Below are 24,716 nucleotides of genomic sequence, written 5' to 3' on the forward strand. Positions count from 1 at the left end.
ATTTACACTATGGTCATACCTTCTAAAATGTCATTTATTAGGAAGCTGGTGTGTCTAAAAAACAATGCAAACACAAGGAAACCCCAATAGATATGATACAGCATATATATATATATATATATATATATATATATATATATATATATATATACTGTATATATATGTCTGGATTAGTGTATTGCGTGTGATCTGCACATTTTTCTTACCTTTGAACTGTTTAACATGTGTCTATTAATCTATGCTTTTTGGTTGTTTTGCACCATTTTTCATTTAGGACAAAAACATGTTAGTTTGTTTCACTTGCTGCTATATCGTTGCTAAGGTAACTATCAGCTTGCTATTGTGGGGTGACTGTGGATCAGGTGGTAGAGGTGTGTGTGTGTGTGTGTGTGTGGTTTGAGGTTAGTCTGGGTATCCAAGGATATGCTGCGACACAATGTAACAGCTGATCAAACAAACTGGACATCTGCATCTGTGTGTGTGTGTGTGTGTGTGTGTGTGTGTGTGTGTGCGCGTGCGTGCGTGCGTGCGTATGTATAATTTAAGGCTACATTTTTTGTGCTACTTCCTGGAACAACCCATAACCTAATTATCACTCTGTCATTATATTCTAATTTTGACCAATCAGATCTCACCCTGATCTAATTACATAGATAATGACAGAGCTCCACTGCTACAGCAAACATCTTGCTCATTATTACTGGGGTGCACCTGATGTGTTTATGTTTTTTTTTTTAAAAATAAATTGAATTTTGACATGCAGACACATCTTCATTACTGGTGCTCCGTTATTTGTCTAAATTGAAATGGAGTACAATTACAGAATAATCTTATTGTCTGGTCCCTTTATCATTTGGTAAAGTCCCTAAGTGTGTCACAATGAATGTTATCATTTGTCAAAATCCAATGAATAACTAAGATTTTTTTTTTTGTGTTTCAGTTTTTCGAGTTAAACCTTACTTTAATTCATATTTTGAAAAACTATAGTTTTGTAACAGATTTTTTTTTTTTTTATTCCTAACTCTTCTCTCGAAAGTACATCAGTTTATAGTCTTGTACATTAAAAATGTGTAAAAATATAGTGAACCCAATGAGGTAGTCATGGACATCTATTCTTGTTCCACAAACATAAACCCAGTGTGAATCCAGTGAGAATCCTGAAGGCCTGTTTGACCTTTGTGAACTTTCTCTATTCATCTCAACATCATCCTCAGCTGCATAAACAGTTTTACAGACAAACAATGTATCATAGTGTGACTGTGGGTCTGTGTGCGTGCATTCATCCACATCCACACCCCAATGACAATCTAATGATATTTAGACCTCTGGTGGTCAAAACAAGGGAGATGGAAGGCTTTTTTTTAATATAACAACTGTGTTTTAATAGTCATGATTGAAACTAAGTTATTGAGTATGTTAAAAACACCCCACATACAGTATATAGTAGGATAACAGGCCAGAGTGGCAACTGTTTAAATAATGTTTGCCAGATATGAGGTGCCGAGGTAAAAACTAAGTTTTGGATTTTGAACATTTGGCTCACGTTTTTCATATTTAGCTCAATTTTCATTGATTTGAGGCAGAAAATCATGCAAAACAGCATGTTCTATATGACTGTTTAAAAATGTGTAAACATGAAAAAATATTCTAAATGTAAAAGTTGAAAGTAAATGTAAAAGATAAATGTAAATGTTAAATCTTAATGTTAAATGTAAATCTAAAAGTTACATCAAGATCTAAATGTTAACTCAGTCGCCATGTGTAAAGCTAAATGTCTAGAAATTGGCTACAGATTTAGATTTAGATATAAATTTAACATGGACATTTATATTTAACATTCAGATTTAGATTTAGATTAAACATTTACATTTAAATTTTTTGTTCATGCACACATTTTAACTATGATATAGAACATACTGTTCTACATGAATTTCAGCCTCAAATGAAAAAACAACCCAGTCTCACTACCATCTCGTCACACGTTCTGGAATGACCCTCTGGTGTCCCTATGTGACGCTAAGGGTCCATAAGCTTTTTTTCACTGCAACTTTTCAAAATAAGACTTCTAACCTTAAACCTAACCTAACTTAACCTAACCCTAAACCTGCACTGACACCGCACTATACTGATACAAACTCACAAAACCTTTTTGATGAGTGGCACAAGGAAGAGAGGAACACGACAAATAACAAGCGTCGGCCCGTGCCTGCCTTTGATTCCCTATCCAACTGGGGGGTCCCTGAATCCCCCCGGGGGGTCTCATCGAGAAAACACATTCCTTTACCTAACCCTAAATTATGGGTAAATTTCTCACTAGAAATGTCATATAAACAACCCTTATAGCATCATATAGTGACGCCACAGGTACAGTCCCGAACGTCGATATGTGATGAGTTGGGAGTGAGAATGTGGTGGAAAGAAAAATGTGAGGAAAGTGAGCTCAATGTTCAAAATATGTTGGCTATGAAGATGAGTTTTTACATTAGACAAGCCATACAGAGATACCTGCAGAAAAGAAAAGGAATGAGAGGAAGGACAAATGCACGTATAATGAAGGCTGCAGCATTCAATGTCTTTACTATCCTCATCCTCTGCAGGATTCTTGTGAATACACACATGAACTGTATATAAATAGCTTATTAGATATTCTATTCCGGGATATCATATTTTGCCTCGACTTTTCTGTTTTCTGTGATCAATCTGTATAGTAATATTTCCCTGATACCTGGTGTTAAGAACTCTATTGTAATGTGAAATACCTCAGGATGTTTGACTACACACATACATTTTATATCCTATTTGATCTTTGAGGGTAATGTCCTTAATGCTCTGTCCTGGGGTGAGGTTTATTTTCTGCTAACAGGAATTCTTTCAGTGCAAACACATCACTATAGGGAAGCAGTGGAACAACAACTTTGGCTGAAAGATTTGAAAACACATGGATATATGTTGGAAAGAGTTTACAAGAGTTTATAATGACAAATGAATCGTTAACCTGCAATGACAAATGTGTATGTGTGTTTTACTGACGTTAATACCATATGTAGCCGCAGCTTTATTTTGTTTATGTGCGCAGATTTTAAAGCTCTCTAAATCTTTCCTCAGAACTCTGACTTTGTAAACTGAAAAATTCTTCCTGCTGAGGAGATCCCCAACGTAACGGGATGATTTAACTTTCCTGCAGAGTTGTGTTTATATTCATCAGGAAAAGAAATGCACAGGTTTGAAAAAAAAAAAACATTCCAGAGAGAGCCATAGATGTTATATGTTATGGAAGAGTTTTCCACTCAAAGAATAAGGTTATAGATCCTTAGCAGTAAGTTGTGGCTGAATTAAAAAAAAAACAAAAAACAAACTAAAAGGTTTTGTAATTCCAAAGCCGATGATCAATCTTCTGTGGTTGAATAGATGCAGAATCCTGAATAATCACAGCGCTGTTAGATGATTTCTAGGTTGAAAAGCTTTTGACCGAAAATAAAACTGTTGCTCACCCACTTTATAATCCTGTTCAGCTGAGAAAGAGTTGAAAAAGCTGAAAACACAGGATATTTTTCAATCTGGCAACCCTCCAGCAGCGTGACAAAGCCTTGTTGAAAACAAGTAATTTTCACCTCATTTCTCTCACCAAAGATACTGACGAGTGAGATGAGTCGTTTCCGACAACTTGTGACCTAACGAACCAAATTATACAATTTACAACCTTGCGCTTTGAAGGAAATCTGAAACCAAGCTACAATTTCCGCTGCTTTGCCCCCTTTCATAACTGATAGTGCACAGTAGATGCATCGAATGGAAAATAACACAAACTGAGGATTTATCATTAAATAAAATCGACTTCTTATCTGTAAGGTTTTCAGCTGAACAAAAGCAAATTTCCTGAGGGGCTGAGCTCTCGCTAAAAAAACACCAACATCGCTCCTTCACAGAGTCCTGAGTCAGCATCCAGCTGCTTTTAGCTCTCGGATTTTTACTTTTTGTGCTGTATGTGGAAGACCCAACTGCTCTCTGTTAAAAACAGAAAACAGTCTTTTCTACATGAACGCCAACAGAACGAGTTCTTCAGGATTAACACGGCTTGACCATCAAAAAGGAAAAGGAAAAATAAGAAGAACGTTACATATACAGTATTCAGTGGTATGGCTTGAGTTTATAGGTTAAGGCTCAAACACACTTTGTGTGGACTGACCGCTCTCCTCAGAGCTTACATACACCGCATAGTAGTTTCCGTTAAAATCCTACATTTCCTACAATCCTTAGCACTTCTCTGTGGTCCTTGTGCTCCTGGGATGTGTTTTAAAAGTCTCTGTACAGTCGTAGCTCATCTGCCACACTCTCCTCTAAGCTTGTGTTCAACGCTCCTGCTCTGTTTCAGCGGGCAGGTGAAATGCAGGTCGGTGTTGCATGTAATGCAGGTCGATGCAACGTCGAGCAGTGTTTTGTGTGACACCAACTACACGGTGAAGTCATAAAATCTGAGCTTTGCATTTAATTGGCCTGGCGGACTCCACTTTGCGAGTGTCTGCCCGAGTATGTTTGAGCCTTTAGCTTAACAAGTATCTAACTTTTGCAGAGGCTATATGTTTTTCTCTGTAGCACAATAAAAAAACATGCACTTCCCTTTTACTTGAGGCAGTGTGCTGGTTTCTATGAAGAAACGAAGGTCTGCACCACTGTGTAGTTTGCTTCCAAATATATGTTTTTCTCTCCTTGTCTTCGTAGCAAAGGAAGCTAAATACAGTTTATATCAAGCATTAAAGCTTCTGAGAAATCTATGTTTATGTATGATTCTTTTGAAATTCATAAAAATACTTAACTAGTCTTTTACTGTGGTCTACTGCAGGTGGTCATTCATATACATTAATGTATATAAGTCCCTCCTTTGTCCTATAGACCCCTATACAAATGGGAACAATCGCCGAGTGCGCCCAACCAATAGGCTTTGACTTCCTGTTTCTGAGACTGTCAATCAAAGTGAATGTGGAACTGTGCACGGAAACAAGGCTGCGCGTCACATCAGCAAACAGGTAAATATGATTTTGGCTCTTATCTGACCCATGGACCTATATCAATGAGACCAGATGCGACCTTGTTATGTTCCACGATGCGCCTGCAATAAAGTAGAGGCGTGGCCTCTGGTACATTGGGAAGGCAGTGGGAGGAAGTGAGGATGTTGAGGGTGGGACATTGAGATGTTTCTCGGAAACTCCGGATATCAGCTTTAAGTGTTAAATAGTAAATAGACTTGATATATATATAGTGCCTTCTCCACACCAAAGTAGTCTTAAAGGACTTCACAACATCAGCTCATTCACAAACCACACACCAATGGGACAGAGCTGCCATGCAAGGTGCTAGTTGACCATTGGGGGAAACGTAGGGTTCAGTGTCTTGCCCAAGGATAGTTCGACACCTGGACAATGTATAGAACTGAGATCAAACCCCCAACCTTTTGATCAGAAGCCGACCCCATTACCACCTGAGCCACAGTCGCCCGTTAAGTTGAGGTCTGGTCCTTTCACTGTAACAGCAATTTTGCTGCATGGAGGAAGTACTGTCCCTTTAAGAGCAGGCGATAGTAATTCTTGTGAGAAAGATACACTTAATTCCTATTTAGATTAGTGTTAATGCTCTACTTAAAGAGTGACTAAACCCCTGTTTTTCTCCTGACCTGCCACTAGGAAGGATGCCTTGATTATGGGCGGGGCTCATGGGGCAGCTAAGACACGCCCAGTCTACAATAAAATCTCCAAAGAACAAGCTATGCTATGTTAACTAGCTACTCATTACTCAATATACCTCTCTATTCACTATTCTCTCAATCCAACCTACTCATCACAGATGGTACAGCCCACAGGTGATAGTTTTTTTTATAAAAGGGGCGGGGCTAACATTGCTTGTTTTTGACACAAGATGGTTACAAAATATCACATGATCTTCTTACTCTCAGTCAATAGCAAAAATCAATTCTAACAGCCGGGTTTCAACGTATAGATGGCAGTCACTGACCTTTTTTCAACAAAATGTGCCAAAATGAAATAGTTTGACTAAAATGTTGAGAGTTGGACCAGATTTAATCAACAGCACTACTTCATACCCAAATACATTTATATTCAGCAGGACTAAAATGGTTTTGGGGGTTTAGTTACTCTTTAAGTGCAGTCGAGGAATGAAGACCCATAAAGCATATTTACCTGTAGATTATTCACCTTTTCACTTTATATGACCTGGCCACATCTATAACAGCTAATTCTGAACATTACTTATGTGAAACTCAAGGCTAACATGCAAAAACTGATCATTCCACCTGTGAGCAACTACTCCTGCCTGCAAATATACAATGTAGAGCAACATTTAAGGCTGCTCCATGTAGTGGTAGACCGTGAGAGGGCAATTTTCAATGTAGGGGTTTCTGGTTCAACATAAAAACATTAAAAATTTGCAGGAATTTTGTGTTTGGGAAATTATTTATTTGTGATGACAATATTATTTGCAATTAATCTGTTACTGTTGAAATTTTCCTTTCGATGGGGCTACATTTGTAAAGAACATGCATGATGACTATGGGTACGTGGGTTGCAGTTGCACACATGAAAATGTTGCCAAATCTGCTCAAAGACAAAATTTTTTTTGCTGATTTAATACTTTTTTGAAAGCGAGATAATTTGTTCAGTTGCTTCATGGTCATGTGACACCACCAGCAGCACTTCAACGCACTAACCCTCCACTGAGAGGTAGTCATGCTAACAAGTGCACCAATGAGCAGCAGGTCTTCTATTGAATGGATTAATCATCAGTGATAAGACACAGCAAAGCACATATTGGACCAGTTTAAACTGACATGTTGGATGATTGGAACACGTAATTATAAAAGCTTTAACACTTCTTCTTTTTTAATAAAATTATTATTTCTTGTCTCATTTTCTTTCTCCGATTGTGTCCTTGTGTAATTGCACACACACACACACACACACACACACACACACACACACACACACACACACACACACACACACACACACACACACACACACACACACACACACACACACACACACACACACACACACACACACACACACACACACACACACACACACACACAGCTCAAGGGGCTATATTCTAATAAGGGCTAGTGGCTAGAGATAAAACATCTGTTTTCTTCATTAAAATGATTTTTTTGTGCCGCTTCTTTTGAGAATTGAATTTTGAATCCTTTGAAAAGTAAGCTAAAAGGGCATTTTATTTATAACTATTCATCCACTGTAATTAACATTTGCATTAATAGTAAAAGGCAATATTATTTTGAAAGTGTCTATTTGTACGTTTGCCGTACGGACAACCCCTGGTCCTATTGGTACGTTGACCGAAGTACACGTACGTAGCATCTTAGGGTTAGGTTATAACCCTATATCACAACAGTTTTTAGGGTAAGGTGTTAAGGTTAGGGTTAAGGTTAGTCTTAGTCACGTGACCTAAACTGGCCAATGAGGGGTGCTTGAATGTCAGAATATTGATACGGCAACCGTACGAATAGCCACTGCCTATTATTTTATGAATTTAAATGACCAGAAAGATATTTTTAACCATCCTCTTACACATTTACCAAATCTGATCAATAATCTACGCTTTCCAGGGACCAGTGGGATTTCTTTGTATTATAATTTCAGCCCAGTTATTACTAGAGGACAAGACTTCTTTTCACATTTTATGTGGGAAATAAAAAAAAAAAACACTTATGTTTGATCTATATAATATCTCGATAATCTGCTGTAATCGTAGAGGAATCAGTGTTGATGTGAGATTAAGGTCATTCCACTCAGCTGCACATGGACTAATTGATTTCCAAACAACAATCCTCTTGTAACTGAGAATTACCGACAACCACAGAAGCCATCAAATCTATTACACAGACGACAACAGATCAGCTCCAAACACAAAGAAGTTCCGCTGGGTTTGTTTACATATCAAACTAGCGGGTCAACTACCTGATTATTTTCTTGGTTCTTATACATAATACATTTTCAACAATACAGTAGAAAGTTTTCATCCTATCCCAGATCACTGCACGGCTCAAGTAACAACCAGCCGTGTGTGTCCATCTTAGCAGGACACTGGCTGACGCTGTTAATACCAGTGTTGTAGATTCCCAGTGTCCACATGTTCTGGGTTTTAATGGAGTCATTAGCGAGCAAAACACTTCCATCAGCCCGTGGATTAGTCTTAGATGATGTTTTTCACTAAGCTATGTATAGCTAACAAACCCAACAGAAGCTACCTGGCCCAAAAACATCATCACAAAATAAAAGGTGACTCGGAGAAAAAAAAGTGTCCTGTTTGTTACGACATGTGTGCAATAATACTATTATTAATAAGCAATCATTTTAAAACAACTTTGGAAGAATACATGTTCAGCAATCTACACTTTTTATGTCATTGGTTTGTTCCAGGTGCAGAAAAGTTTTTTTTTTTTATTACGAGAAATATATTAACATAAACAGCACATGCAAAAAAGGTAGAAAATCTTGAAAATTTGACTCATTGTTCTGTCTGAGACGTGCCATCATGTTTTAATCTGGGCAACACAGAACATGTCAAAAGAGCCAGAGAACTAGTGAAGTGTGATAACTATAAAATATTATGCATGTGCTTTTTGTTATTTAGTAAGTAAATACTCAAAAACAAAGACAGAAACTGTCAATTTAGTTTATTTTATTGGATTTTGCAGTTGTTAGCGGCATCTGCTTTTTTTTATTTCATGGAGATTTCTGTTGAGATTTGTTTATTCGTTTTTCTTTTAATTCATTTTATCTATTTGTTCGTTCAAAAAAAAAAATGAATAAATAAATAAATTATCAATGCTACGTTCCAAGAAACTGCAGTAAACAAAAAAAACAAAAGAAGTGGTAAACGTGAATAAATTAGATGATTTACGATCACAGTATGTGATTTGTCAATAACTACCAATGATGTGCACAAGTTGTGTCGTTTTGTATATGCAGTGGATGCAAATTCACCTGTACCATCACTCATAGGTCCAAACTACAGCGCTGACTGTCTGAATATTTCATAAAAACTGTATTTGATCAAGCCAAATATGATCCGTCAATCTGACAGACAAAAGAAAAAAATGTCTCAGCTTCAGTTTTACCTTGGCTGACTTCAAGCATCTTTTATTCATGCAAAAATGTTGAAAAAAATGGAGCAAGTGACTGACCCTTAATAAAGATTCCCAGTAGACCAGTTTTTCAGGCCACAATAAATTATGTACATTGTTGTTAATCGTATATTTAAAGAAGCCGCTGAGAATTTTGTTACTCAAATCTGAAAAATCCATGGACTGTTTTAGAACAGCTCAATGCTGACTTTCTGTGGAGTGTCTTGTGATAACACGTGTTATGAATTGACGCTATACAAATAAAGATTGATTGATTAGTGAAGAAAAAAAAAATGAAAAACAAGAATCAACAGAAGAAAGTTCCTTTGTCGTTGTAACTCTCTCTCGGCATGCTGCAGATGTATGCTAGCCTATATTACAGTGCTAAATATAAACATACTGTAGTTCCTACGGGCACTGCACTAGTTTATTAAATTGTGGAAAAATACTTCTAGTTCATGGGCATCAATTCTTCGACATGTGTAAGCTGATAAGATGTACTAGTAGCTGATGTTTAGAGAGCCAGGGATGAAATGAGCAAACATGCTTTTTTTTGTTCCATCAGTGACAGAAGGCGTTTCCAACCTCTGTGCTAGATGCAGAGAAAACATGTGTTTTTGGTTTACATAGTGGCCCTGGTGGCTACAGGTTAATAGCTCTAGTAGATTTTCTCCCTGAATTTATGCATTTGATCAATTCATAGGTTAAAATGAAAGCTGGAATGCACTGTTTCCAAGCCAGAACATATTCATCACATGACCTCTAACTCCCAGTAATAGCCATTTATTTTCCCCTGCACCAGGACTTATGATTGCTGGTCTGTGAGCAAACTGCTGTGCTGTAGAAATAATGGATTATCTCACAGACTGACACAAACTAATTCATGAGCTTGGAAAAAAAACAACGGCTGGTGAAGGGAAAAGAGCAGCAGAGAGGAGCATGGGTAACACCGTGTCCCTGATTAAAATAAATACGCTACCAGATGGAGAAGAGAAGAGACGAGAGAGAGAGAACAGGAAGAGACAAAAAGGTTCAGATCAGGAGGTTCATGAGGATGAAGCAAAGGGTGAAAAGTGAGACGAGGGGATGAGGAAGACAATAAAAAAAATGGAAAGTTTGAAATGAAATATAGGCATGTTTTCACACTGGGGTGGAGCAGCAGTTTTAAAAGTGAGGGTGTTGTAAGTGTAAGGCAACCGTCGACTCCCAATTTAGTTTATTAATTTACTAAAACCAAGATAAAGCTGTTATTAAGTCAGTGATACTCAACATGGGCTCTTTGTCTTAATTTTAATTATCCCCCCAAAAACCTTAAAAGGGGAAACATTTTAACCCCTTTATACCTTTTTCTTTGGCCATTTTTGCCCCTTTTCAAAAAGATTTGACACTTTTTGTTTTTTTCCAGAATTGTGCTTCCTTTTGCCAATAAATATCCCCTTTTTCTAATTTACTCAATTTTGTTGTTAATTCTTTAACCATTCTTCTGCCACTTCTCATCCAAATAAGCTACATTTGACCAATAAATACTTGTTTCCTTTTTTCCCTACATTTTGTTCCAGATTTTTGCCCTTTATCACTATCATTTGCCACATTTTGCTCATTTAAGCTACTTTTTGCCATTACATAACACCTGTTTCCGTTTTTGGCCCATTTTAGTCACTTTGCACTCTTTTCTTGCCACCTGTTACTCCTTCTTTGCCACTTTACGGATCGCTTTTAACTATTTTTTTAATCTTCGCAAAACGGTGGCTTCGTCAAATGTCTGGCTGTGATTGGCTTGATCATCATTTAATCAATCTAACTGGACCAATACATTTTCAAGGGGGATTCATTTTTGTTTTTATTAAAGTCGAGGTGTCGCATCCTGCCTGTCTTCACGTATTAAATATAATCCATCCATTCAAGACAAACTAAACCCAACAGAAATAAATAAATAATACTGAATCTATGCAGGTGCACTTTAGATGTATTTGTGTGTGTGTTTCAGCAGTTTTTCATAACAATCCTTGTCAGACGGTGTCAGAAGCAGCAGGGACTCCCAAGTTCTCAGTTAAACCTGGACTGTGTGTGCAGTGTGAAGGAAGCTGACAGGATGTGTTCACAGAAAGAGCAGCTTCAGAGTAAAGGGATGGGAATGTTCTCATACAGGTCTGCTGGAAGTAAGAAACCGTGTGTGTGTGTGTGTGTTGGTGATTGACAGCTGGTTATGCCTGTCTGTGTGCATCACTCTGTCTCTGTGGAGCTTCAGCCCTGGTCTTGAAGTTTTCCCAGTAAGCGGGGTCTTCGTCTGTCAGAGGCGAAGCTGAGGCGATGAGCTCGCTGAACGACAGCAGCTTAAATGTAGCGGGAGGAGGGAACGACTGCAGTGGAGGCTGGAAAGATAAAAGAAAGAAAAAGACAGCATTAGACATTATCTGATCATTGTAATTTGTTGGTGGGAATTGATATATAGTCTTACATTTTATTTATTTTAAGTCAGGACAAAAATTACTGGAAAAAGTGTTTGAAAATTAACTAAAGCTAATTTTCTCACTTAAAATCTCCAGTTACCACCAGCAATGCAATTGGAAGTTAATCACCAAGTAAGGTAGACACAAAAAGAAAAGCTTTTGGCAACACTCATATGAAAAGCAGACAGATTTTCTACATTCTTTTACTTTAAAAACAAAGTTTGATTGAAAATTTAGTGCAGAGGTTCCCAAACAGGGGTACGTGTACCTCTAGGGGGTACAGGAGGTACAGGAGGAGGGTACTCCAAAAGAATGAACAATTAATGTAAAAACAATTGGGAAATGAAATGTTCCCTTCCTTTTTAGGCTATTTTTGGACAAATTCACCACAAACTTAACAGGCCCCCAGCACGGGATCCCAGCGGAGGAGCAAAGGCCTACGCCCAGTTAATGGCCAGGGCTGTGCCGAACAGGCAGAAGGAATTGGAACAGAAGCAGCACCGGCAGCAGCCCGCCCAAGGACGACGGCCGCATCCCCAGCCACCTGGGGCACCAAGGGGACGCTGCAAGTAGCCCCATCGGCACCCAGGTGCACCGTCTGAGCCCCCCAGATCACCCTTCATCAAGCCTTAGTTAATGTCAAAGTCAGGACTGCTCTGGTGTATTTATTATCACATTTTATATCAAATATAGTGGCTTGTTTTCTGTAAGCTGTTGCATCCTGGTTGGGGATTGTTTTTTTTCTTCTTTTTAACCCTTTTTGAACTTTTTTTTTTCAGAAATAAATGTTTTACTTTGATTTCTGCTGTATAAATAATCCTTTGTTATTCCTGGCCCCTCCTAGATAGACACTGGTCAGATAATATATCTAGCATTAAATTTTGTGTGGGAAAAATTTCCTGGACTAAAGTTTCTTGCCGCTGCAGAAAAGAAAAGCAGACATCAACTCTATCAATTTCTATTTCAATTAATCAAATTTTTTTATTGCTATATTTGTTGGGTAAAAAAAAAAAAAAGGTTCATCGTTTCTATAAAATGAAAAGAAATAAAGATTTAATATTTCTGTACACATTGTTTTTTTTTCAGTTTAAATAAAAACTCCGGCACGTACGTGTATTTTAAATGCAGGCTTTGCATGAATATTTATTTAAAATGTTTTATTTATTAGATTTTTACTTTTACAGTGCACTTTTCTTCAGTCTGATTTTCCGTGAAAATACCTTTTATTCATTCATTTTATTCTATTTTGTTTGTTTCTGCAGCATTGTGCATTTATTGTCGAACACCACCATTTTTCAAAATAAAACATGACATGAAAGACAAACAACACATCATATATTGTATACTCTATGGTATTTTTAATGCAAATATATTTTTGGCATTTTCTAAATTAATGAACAAAGATACAATGAGTAAACTGGGAATCCTTTTACCCTCTTTGCTCAAACATTATAACTATATAAAGATGAAACCTTTAATAATGCTTACTGGTGTGCCTGCTGCTCCAAGTGCTACAGCAACGTGATGGTCAGCATCCAGCAGGCTCTCCTACAAAATCACAAACACAACATTGACTTTAAATCCACTCAGCACTGTTTGCTTCCTTTAATCAACAGACAATGATCCCATCATGGTGTGCATGTGTATGATGGTGCACGTTACAGTGGGAGGCTTTGGCTAGAGGCCAGCATGTGTGGGCTTTCACACAGTCTTTCAGAGGCCAAAATCTTGGATGTTAATCGGCGATGGTGAATTGTCTGGTGGCGTGAATGTGTGATAGACTAGAAACCTGTTCAGGTTACACCTTCCTGTCACCGTGCAGTCGATCAGTTACTGTATAATAGATGGTGATCACCTGCCATGTTGTTCTATCTCCACCCCTTCACTGAGGTTCTGTGTGGGACTGGCTGATTGCCTACACCTGGGGCCTGGACTAATTGAAGCTAACCACCCGCGCTCCCAGAGAATATTTCAAAGCATCCACACCACTGGGAAGAAAGGCTCTACTCAGCTCTGCTTCAGACACTCGTAGGGACTTGTTAGGCCAGAGCACCACGAGTTGGCAAATAGCCTCTTGCTCTTGTAGTAACCACACTAAGAGGGAAGGGGCGGAGCCTATGTGAACGCCACATGCCCGTTAGTGACCAGGGAATGTATAGTTCATTGTACTCAAAAAGGGAGAAACACTGTTATTGGGTTGGATTACTTTCCCGGTGTCGGAACCAACTCACCTACTTTTCACCCACTGAACCATAACGAAGGGTCACAAAAATTTAAACAAAATTTAATTGCGTGCCTCTCTAATTTCTGGCTATTTCCAATTATGAAAATGCAAAAAATTTGACACACCAGCACCCATAAGTACGCCAAAAATACATTAAGAGAAAGGAATGGCCAAAAAAATAATTTCATCGCAGAATCATGAAAATTGACACAAAAGTAGACAATGACAAGACAAGTAAAAATATTATTAGGACCACACCAAAAAACACAGGAAGTCCAGAATATTGAATTGAAAATTTCTATTTTCACTCACGTATTTTAACACATTTCTCCTAGGGCGTTTCACTGACAGGAACTACGTTACAGTTCTAGTTCTACACATACTGTATGTAGTCAACAATTCTTAAAATGTTTCATATCAAGCTTTCCCACATTTTGCCTTTTAAAAATAATAAAAATCTAGGGGTATACTGACACCAAAAAATATGAATACCAATATTTTAATTGATAAGGTGACCAATAGACAAAAAATAAAAAAAAATATGATAGACATTTGTTTTTAGTGTATTTTCCAGCTGATTTAGGACAAGTTATCATAAGAGATACTAACAGGAGAGGAAGGTTAACTTTTATTAGGTTATTTATTTCAGGCTCAATTATTGTGATTAATTGTAACTGAACTTTAGTAATTCAGAACGTAATTGACATTCTGACAATAACAAATACTTCAATGTCACTGATGTGATGTAGCAGATATTAAAATTAAAACTCATCCTTCTTAATCGTCTCTGTACCTCGGGTGTAACTACATCTAACCCTGTTGACATTCCAGCAGTGATAATTAATCTGTGCACTGCTATGGAGTCAGGGATTGAACATAGAAAGCAAACCTCAGGTTGAATATTTAGCCATGTATTCCATTTTATACAACCGTCATATGTTGGTGGAATTCAACAAAGCAATGGTTCGTTTCTTTTTTTGTCCTCAGCCTTTTTAACCCTATATTCTATAAGTACGCATGTATATATGAACTGTATTCTGCTGTTGGTTCATCATCGACCTTCAATAGATAAATATAAACTTTTCCATTTCCATGGTGTGAAAACAACAACACTGAAAGTCCATTAGAACCAGCACAACCTTAAGAGCTTTAGAGAAGAGAACGGGGAGAAAAGACAAGGTCTTCTGTCACACCGAACCACAACCTTTACTACTTGGCACAGAGGGGAGAGACAGAGGAGATCCATTAAAGAGCGCAGTACAGTGTTGATAAAAGACTACAGGGATTCAAAAAAGAAACAAACAACATCAAAGTTAGATATAGAAAGGAGAATGTGGGGTTAAAAGACCGGAAAAGAATCAAATGGAAACAGCAGCAGATGATTTGTCTGCATTGAGGTGGAGCTGCACTTCACTCCTCTCCCATCTTGTCGTTGTAATGGAAAAGCTGAAAGGATCCCCGAGAGCGGCCCTGATGGCAATCACTGCGTATTTCCCTGTGAGACCATCTGTGATTCAGACACTTTCAAGTCATCACTTGTGAAGCAGTGCACGAAGCCCACGGCAGATTCTCACCTTGTGCACTGATTTCATGTCTTTGCTTTACAGACAATACTTAATGTCATAGCTCAGTAATACTGATCTATAGCTATAGGTAGGCTTGGGCGATAATACTGTATACCGCAAGGTCATAAAAATAGCAACGGTATCAGTTTCAATAACATCATTTAAAAAAATTGCAATGCACTTATATAGGTGACAAGGATTAAATATTAAATCTAATTTATTTAATGCCTGAACATGATTCTATGTCCAGGAGTATTTATGTGTTAAATGGGTTGTCGTTACGTGACAGCGTGGAGGTGAGAGATTCTCTCCCCTCTGCTGAAGCCATTAGATTACATTCAAATCAATGTAAATAACGCAACCTCAAGTTATCTACCCTCAAGCGACGTGACTTGTGTGATTTGAGCGACAAGGTCAAGCAGCGACGACTCATCCAAGAGGTGACAAAAGACCCCACAACAACATCTAAAGAACTGCAGGTATCACTTGAATCAGTTAAGGTCAGTGTTCATGACGCCATCATATAAAAGAGACTAAGCAAAAATTACCTGCATGGCAGAGTTCCAAGACCAAAACCACTGCTAAGCAAAAAGATTTTCAAGGCTCGTCTCATTTTGGCCAGAAAACATCTTGATGATCCCCAAGACTTTTTGGAAAATATTCTGTGGACTAATGAGACAAAAAAAAATGAACTTTTTGGAAGGTCTGTGTCCCATTAAAAGTATCGGCGCATTTCAGAAAAAGAACATCATACCAACAGTAAAATATGGTGGTGGCAGTGTGATGGTCTGGGGCTGTTTTGCTGCCTCAGCACCTGGAAGACTTGCTGTGATAAATGGAAGCATGAATTCTGCTGTCTACCAAAAAATCCTGAAGGAGAATGTACGGCCATCTGTTCGTGACCTCAAGCTGAAGCGAATTTGGGTTCTACAGCAGGACAATGATCCATAACATACCAGCAAGTCCACCTTTGAATGGCTGAAGAAAAACCAAATGAAGACTTTGGAGTGGCCTAATCAAAGTCCTGACCTCAATCTTATCGAGATGCCGTGACATGATCAAAAACCCCCCAATGTGGCTGAATTACAACAATTCTGCAAAGATGAGTGAGCCAAAATTCCTCCACAGCGTTGTAAAAGACTCATTGCAAGTTATTGCAAACGCTTGGTTGCAGTAGTTGCTGCTGAGGGTGGCCCAACCAGTTATTACGTTTAGGGGGCAAACACTTGTTCACACAGGGCCATGTAGCTTTGGATTTTTTTCTTCCTCATTAATAAAACCCTTAATTTAAAAACTGCATTTTGTGATTACTTGTGTTATCTTTGAATAATGTTTAAATTTGTTTGATAATCTGAAACATTTAAGTGTGAAAAACATGCAAAAAAGTCAGAAATCAGGAAGGGGCAAACACTTTTTCACATCACTGTATATATCTTTTTTTTTCTTCATTCATTTGTTGGTGTAATGAACGTGTCTTGATGTACCTCTTTTATGTAATGTTTCTGTATATTTTTAACCATCGTTTATTATTATTTATTTTTTATGACCCCCAGGAACATTAGCAACCACCACTATGAAATCTAATGAACAAATACACATTTTAAACAATCAATACATTTTGTTCTTTTCCATTTGTCGATTTTGTAATAACATCATCAGCAGATCTGATCAACTTCAATAAAGTCATCTGAACGTGCGTTGTCATGCCTCAACCAAGAAGCCTGATGGGGAACTAAAAAGTCCACTTGCCTTAACTAAGTTTTCTATATTTACCTTAATTTGAGCTTTTAGGCTAATAACTTTCACTAACTCAAATAGCTCATTCCAGGAAAAAACCCAAAAATCAGATAAACAGCTGATGTAATTTTATCGCATTGCAGAAAAAGCAGCAGTCTGGCATCACGCCATAGAAATCAGGCAGCGAATGAGTAAGAGGAAACATGGCAGACCACACAGTCTGATAGAGACAGCAGAAGCTTGTTATTCTTATAGTGTCTTTCCAACACAGTGGGAGCTTGGGAAACGTTGTCTTGTTTGTTCTCTGTGGGATAAAAGGATGTTTGTGCATCTTTAATGCTCCCAAAACAATCTTGGACTGACCTTGGCCTGATTCTTGATTTGATTTATTATTTGTTTCCTCTGCATTCGTTCTCAAAGTATCAGAATATTGCACCTTATTTATTTATGTACATTCTTGATCATTTTGTTGATTAAACATTTTTGTCAACTATATTTTAAGTGCAATAAAATACAAATGTGAACGTAAACTATATGACAATATATTGATGTTTTCCACAACTAATAAAAACTGAACTATAATGTATATCCAATTAAAACTACAAGGCGGGACCTTCCTTAATACCATCCTATATCAGGTTGATAAATGGTAACTGATGCTTTAAAAAATCCATTAACTTTTATGCTTTGTATTTTAGCCGATTATATTCGTATTCAGATTTAGTCGACTAAAATCTTAATGTCATTTACTTGACTGAAACTAGACTATAACTGAAATAGTCCTGATGACTACATTTTCACTAAAACTAAGTTGCATTTTAGTAAATACTATGTAAAAAATTAACAATGATGTGCATGATTGTCACTATCAGCTGCTTTCAAGCAAAAGAATATTAGGAAATGTAATGTATGATTTTCCAGCATGAGGCCAAAACAAATAACAGCCGGATGGAAGTTGGAAATTTGCTGAAATAAGATTTCCCAGCACACGGCCTGGAAAGCAGCCATGTTAGAGTCGATATGTAACAACAACCCGAAATGCACCAAAACGCAAATTTTTTGAAATAAAACCCGAAATGTAATAACTGGTCAATAATGGAACAAAAGCGTTGACTAACAAAACCCAAACTGTTACAACTGGTCAATAATGTAACAAGATGCTAAGCCCAATACGTAAAAACCTTTTTTGTTATTACATTATAAAATTTTTCCCCTAATAAAGTAACACTTCCATTATATCATAAAGTAAGTCTATGATTTATTGAGTAGAGAGCTTATTGCTTCAATGTAAAGAGTAGTATCATGCACAGATGCATGTGTAAATATATATATATATATTTGTCTTATATTTATTTTAGTTTTTTCTCATCTGTAAATAACAATGTTCCTCCATAGCCTTAATATGCACAATTTTACTCAGTACTCATTGTAAACCCCCACTTATCACATATTTATATATATTTTTCTGTACTGTTATCTTTACCATTATCTATTATTTATTTTATTTTTTATTGTATATTTTATTTTAGCCTTAATTTGTCCTTTCCTGGACATACCTGCTGGTGTATAAATCTGTGAATGGGTTTGGTCCCGAATACATCAGTGACATGTTAGTCAGGTATGAACCCAGCAGGTCTCTCAGATCTATGGACACAGATCAGATAGTGGAGCCCAGAGTTCACAGTAAACATGGTGATGCTGCTTTTAGTTGTTATGCTGCAAAGAAGTGGAACAAACTGCCAGCGGAGCTGAAGTCAGCATCCAATGTGAACATTTTTAAATCAAAGTTAAAGGCACTTTTTTTCTCTACTGCATATGATTGAGAGAGAGATTTTTTGTCATGTTGTTGATGTAATGATGATTTTACTGATGATTTTAATTGATTTTACTGATGATTTTAAATGTTCTTATTGATTTAAATGTTCTTATTGATTTTAAACAATTGAATGTTTTATCATGTAAAGCACATTGAGTTGCCTTGAGTATGAAATGCGCTATATAAATAAATTTGCCTTGCCTTGCCTTGCCTTGCCTTTCTGTATTTGTATTTAGCTTTCTTGTTTGCTTGCTCTTTGTGTCTTTGGCTGCTGTGGCATGTGAATTTCCCCACTGTGGGATAAAATAAAGGATCATCTAATCTAATTAAAGCTTTTTGGAAAACCTTGACATTTCTGGTAATGTTTTTTTCTTCCCTTCATACACACATATATATATATATACACAGTATATATAAAATGCTCAATGGTTTCACGTTTTGGGCTCAGCATCTTGTTGCATTATTGACCAGTTAGGGTCTTGTTATATTTCAGGTTGTTCTTACATATCAGGCTCTAACAAGCCACTCACAAACTCACACTTACTTCAAATATCCAGTTTTCTTCTGGTTCTTCATCTAAATACATCTTGGTTTGGCGAAGCACATGGCCAGGAGTGAGCAGCTCAGGTGAGAGGTGGAACTCCACCCTCTGAAGGTTGAAGCCCAGACCTGTGCCGATGGCTTTGATGAAGCTCTCCTTCAGGGCCTTGTGTGCATGGAAACGTGATAAAAATCAGTTACACGCAAATAATAAGCAAAAAAAAAAAAAATGAGGTTAATCTGACAAAGCTGATAAAATCTATGTTTTGGTAGCACGCCTGTGTGTGTGTGTATATGTGTGTTGTCTAATATTTGACAGAGCAGCACAATCTAAAACGACAGCAGATGGGAATCTGTGCACACGTGTTTAACAGGGTGTATACAAAAGAGGGACTTTGTGTGCGTGTGATAGTGTGTGTCCAGCCAAAAGACACCCCACTCGAAAGCCAATAAGCCACAATAACACTATTACAAGCCCAATCGCCATGGTAACCGTCGAGCACAGCCATTAGTCAACAGCGTGGTGGTGATATCAGAGCTTGACGTCTCTGCGCCACCCTCTCAATCTCAAGAAATCTTTACTTAGCAGTGCTGACCATCTGTGTGCACACTGTGTTTGTGTGAGTCTGCACTGCCTGGGAGCGAGGGAGGGAGGGAGGGAGGGAGGGAGGGAAAGAATACAAAAATAGGAAGAGTTGGGGAGGGACTGCGGTGTGGTGAGGACGTGCTGAGACGGAGAAGCAAAGGCAGAAGGAAACGTTTCACACACACGAATGGAGAAAAAATCTGCAAAGGTCTGTTCATCTCAAAGCAAACTTACTTTAACACACACGCACGCACGCACACACAAATAATCACCGCCTGTGGAGGCACAACAGGGATGCAAAGTGATGACATGGTAGTATGGTTGCCATGGTTACCCAGTGGCGGTAGAACGCGGCGAGCTGCTGGCGCTCCGAGCCCGCTGATTGGATGCTGCTCCACTCGTGAGCTGTAAACTGACGAGTCATGATGCGGAAAAACTCCGGCACGGAGCTGCTACCTGGAAGGATAGAAAGAAGGGAAAAGAAGGATGGGAGATAAAAGTGGGAATAAAGGGATAATCATGTGTTCCGACTTCATCCTGAACAACTGTCCGTCATAGGACAAACCTGTTCACACACCCTTTCAGCCTAGTGACTCCTATCGATCTACCCATTAATCAAGGTTTTAGACTGTGGGAGGATACTGGAACACCCAAAAGACACAACAAATGCCATTATTGCAACAATAAGAGAAGTCCCAGGTCTCCGTGCTGGGCTTAAAACCCATTAAACCACTACACCACTGTGTTGCCCTTTGGATTTATTTATTCTCCCTCAGAAACTCAAACGTTGCAAATATGATGAAGAAGGTGACACATGCAAGCTAAAATAGAATTTACACACACAGGAGCCTTTGTAATTGAATCTGTATATTTAAGTAGGACAACAGTGACACCTTGTGGTGAAACCAGTGAATTTCCCTTACGTTGTGAGGAGATTTTTAGTCATATTGTTGTTGGTTTAATGTTTTCACTGCTTATTTTAATGTTTTTCTTTTACACTTTTTCTTCGTGTAAAGCACAATGAATGGCCTTGAGTATGAAATAAACTATTGCCTTTTGACTGGATTTGATTTTAGGTTGTTTTGTGTAAGGATTGAGCTGAAAATGATTTGTTGATGAGTTAAACCAAACTTTATGATTCCTTCTTTAAATATGCAGTGCATCTGTGATTATTGAAAAACAAAATGCAAATACCAAAACAAACAAAACTAGTCTAGATTAAGTAGCATAATATCTTCACATAGATTCACTGGTTACTCCTGCTTAAAATTAATCTAATTAGGAAATGGAAACTCTGCATTTCCATAATAACCAAAAATTAAGATTTTTTTTTTCAAATAATACTAAAAATAAATTCCAAAATGATGTGGGACTGCATCTAATCTCTCACTTTGTAGTAATGGGACATTTCTAGATTTGTTTTTTTTATTATATCAAATGTCTTGAAAACATCTTGGTTTATATGTCTTTGCTTAAAAAGCTGGAAAGTTGAAAGGCTTTGTTGCATTCAATAGCTTCTCTCTACCTGAACACAGCCTGTCTGTATTCATGTGAAAGCATGTTCATTACACACAGTCAGTTTACCTGGCATGACGGTCTTCATGATGTCCACTCCCACTTGCACTCCCTGTTGTGCAGCCAGCACTGTGTAATCCCCCTGGTGGGACAGGTTGAAACTCCAGCCTCGCCTTGAATCGTCACAAACCTGACATAACACAGCAACGTAGAGTTTAGATGTAAAAACTACAGACGGCATTTTTATGTGAAAAACAAGAGAACTCAGAGAGTAAACCTCCACCAAGCACCAAATATACTCTTTAGGGGTGTCCCGATCCGATGTTGATATTGGATATCGATCCGACATCAGCCAGAAAACAAATATCGAATCTAAAATCTCCAATATAAACGCTCCGATATTGTGTTGTTATTTTTGTCCCCGTCCTCAGTTGTTCCCACCATATACTGCAAACTGAAACTAGCGTTTCGAGCTGAACGCCCTTCGTGCTCAGCCCGAAGTTCTAACCACACAGTTGTGCGGACCTTTTATTCATTGTATCTTTGGACATTTTGAGCCAGCACACTGCTTCAAAAGGGACGTGTGTGTTTTTTTTTTTTATTGTCCCACCATATACTGACAGTAAAAAATAACTGAAGTGACTTGAATTGTTTGCACGTTACAAGTATAATGGGATTTATTTAGGTTATTTTTCGTCTAATTTATTTTTTATTTATTTTATTCAATTGTACAATACTGTAGATATTATGTTGAAGGTTAAAATGTATGTAACCAATTGGTAAATAAGTCAGTTTTTCTCAAACCTACTGTTGCTAACTATTGTTGTCTGTCTGAGTGACATCACGTGATCAAGCATTTTCTAACATTCCGCACTACAAAATAAGTAATAAAAATATGTATGATTCGTGCTGATATTGCATCGATATCGACCAACACTCAAGGATGCAATATCGCCATCGTACCGGAAGTGAAAAAGTTATATCAGGACATCCCTAATACTCTTAGCCAGATATCGGCAGTTATCTGGATCAATTGTCCTAACAATGATTATTCACACTTTAAAGGCTTTTAAGACATTTTTTATCAACATTAATATTGAGATCCAAACGCATGGGCATTGGGCACCCCCCGTTATTTTTTTGAAAGTGGGAAATCTGGATGAAATACGGGGTAATTGAGGAAAAAACTTGACATAACTGAGTCAAATGTTATAAAGATCAATAATTTGTTCCGAATTCTGAATTTTTGCCAATGATGAGCGATAGACATTTTTTTGATGTTTGAAAAGGATCCAGAATCAGTATCGATCCAAAAAGTAAAGAAATATCCATGGCGTGAGGTCTATCTTTGGTTAAAATTTCATCAAAATTTTTTAAAACACTTTACACACAATCCTGCCAAATAACAAACAAATGAATAAATAAACGCTAGTGAACATATGACCTCCTTGGCAGATTCAATAAACTTGTTATTAATGACAGTTATTATAAGTGGCTTATTTCTGCACAACAGTTTAGTGAAAATGTGCATCTGGCTGGAGTATGTATTAAGGTTGCTTTTTTTAATCTAGGGGTGTTGGAAAAAATCGATTCTGCAATATATCGCGATGTTACATTGTGCGATTCTCGGATCAATTGAAAATGCATCAGTATCGTTTTTTTTTTTTTTTTTAAAACCTTTATTTAACCAGGAAAGTCTTTTCCACTGCAGGAGACATTGTAACTGCACAAAGTAGTGCACTGAACCCTGAGCATGTTGACCAGCTTTTGTTTTATCAATAAAGTACTAACTTTCTGCATTTATTTGTTGTTATAGGCATAAACTTCAGTTTAGTTGCACTAAAGTCAGCGTTGGTTTAAAAGCCACAGGCAGATTATATGTTATTTTAAGTTGTTGGCAGATGGCATGTTAAAGCCAATGTTTTGAGTGTAAAATATGACAATAAAATATATTTCATACACAATGTTCTCATGAAGGTGTACAAATTTACAAATTAGTTGTCTCTTAAGTCATACATATATATATATATATATATATATATCTTTTGTTTTTTGCCTTATACTTTAATATAGGCATATATCGTATCGTATTGTGACCTATGTATCGGGATACAAATCGTATCGCCAGATGTCAGGCAATACACACCCCTAATAAATACATTAATTTTATTTACATATATTCTATATAAATTGAGAAAAGCTAGCTAAATTGTGACATCAACTATAGAGTTCATGGAAAGATTGCCCAGTACCTTAACTTTAAAATAACGGCAATTTATTGTGCAATCAATAAAGGATAGACTTTTTTTTTGTATTATATTGTATTTGAATAAAAACTGATTTATCCTGCAGTCAAAGCATTAATTTCATTAAAGTTACAGAGACCTTTAAACAAGGCTTTCCTCTGGGAGATCGTTCCAGTTTGATGTCGGACCAGGGGATCCTCATACTGTCACACACAAAGCTCCTGAGCAGCAGCCGGCCCGCCTGATGGGACCAGAAACACAAGACAAAGTGTGAAAAAGTTCCCAGACCACAGTTTGAGAACGCTTGAGCTGAGAGAATAAGTGTGTGAGAAACCGACCATGGCAGATTTAGCATCCTTAGCGAACACAAACTGTCCGATCCTCTCCTTCTCCTCACGCTGGATGCAGCGGGCAGCAAAGAGCCATTCAGACCGGGTTGGAGTCCACGACCCGCAGCGGAAAGCCCAGCGATAAGAACTCATCTCCTCAGTCATTGTCTCTGGCTTGTGGCTATGGGCTCACTAAGTGTTCTCAGAGCAGTTTTGATCATTATTCCAACTGTCATCTTTGTTTCTGACTAACTTTATGTTGACATGTTCGTCCTGGAAGAGCTGCACATGCCCGGAAGTGCTCACCAACATCCAGTGACGCGTTCTGTGGGCGCGGTACAGGATTGACCAATGGCAGCGCTCGAAGCTGTACGTGTTGAGTGATGCGTTCAAAGGATTGAATAAAAATTGTAAATCTGAGCAATTCATCTTAAAGATTACTGAACACACCAGTGTATTTTAGATAAACTCCAATCTTGGACATCTGATTAACACTTTTGTAGATAAATAGTCAGTAATAATTTAACATCAAAATGTAGCTGTTTTTGCGTGCA

The 24,716-nt window shown here is 37.6% G+C and overlaps 1 protein-coding gene across 3 annotated transcripts; it reads right to left on the reverse strand.

Moving 5' to 3' along the window:
- Positions 1–10,476: 10,476 nt before the first annotated feature.
- Positions 10,477–24,472, reverse strand: aasdhppt (aminoadipate-semialdehyde dehydrogenase-phosphopantetheinyl transferase). Of its 3 annotated transcripts, XM_028464955.1 has the most exons (7): positions 24,172–24,472; positions 23,973–24,074; positions 21,657–21,777; positions 20,407–20,528; positions 19,491–19,652; positions 13,093–13,152; positions 10,477–11,526 (listed from the first exon to the last, which is right to left on the reverse strand). In XM_028464955.1, the coding sequence occupies exons 1-7, from the start codon at positions 24,325–24,327 to the stop codon at positions 11,359–11,361; spliced, it is 891 nt and encodes a 296-aa protein (XP_028320756.1). In that variant the 5' UTR covers positions 24,328–24,472; the 3' UTR covers positions 10,477–11,358. The 3 variants fall into 3 exon arrangements, with proteins under 3 accessions (XP_028320756.1, XP_028320758.1, XP_028320757.1); XM_028464957.1 differs by lacking the exon at positions 19,491–19,652; XM_028464956.1 differs by lacking the exon at positions 13,093–13,152.
- Between the last annotated feature and the right edge of the window lie 244 nt (positions 24,473–24,716).

This window comes from Gouania willdenowi, chromosome 13 (genome assembly GCF_900634775.1).
Source record: "Gouania willdenowi chromosome 13, fGouWil2.1, whole genome shotgun sequence".
Taxonomy (NCBI): domain Eukaryota; kingdom Metazoa; phylum Chordata; class Actinopteri; order Blenniiformes; family Gobiesocidae; genus Gouania; species Gouania willdenowi.

Coding starts and splice junctions, on each gene's coding strand:
- aasdhppt (XM_028464955.1), bottom strand. CDS start 24,327: ATGACTGAGGAGATGAGTTCTTATCGCTGGGCTTTCCGCTGCGGGTCG. Junction 20,529..21,656: donor CATGAAGACCGTCATGCCAG/GTAAACTGACTG, acceptor CTATCCTTCCAG/GTAGCAGCTCCGTGCCGGAG. Junction 19,653..20,406: donor CCGCGTTCTACCGCCACTGG/GTAACCATGGCA, acceptor CATGCACACAAG/GCCCTGAAGGAGAGCTTCAT.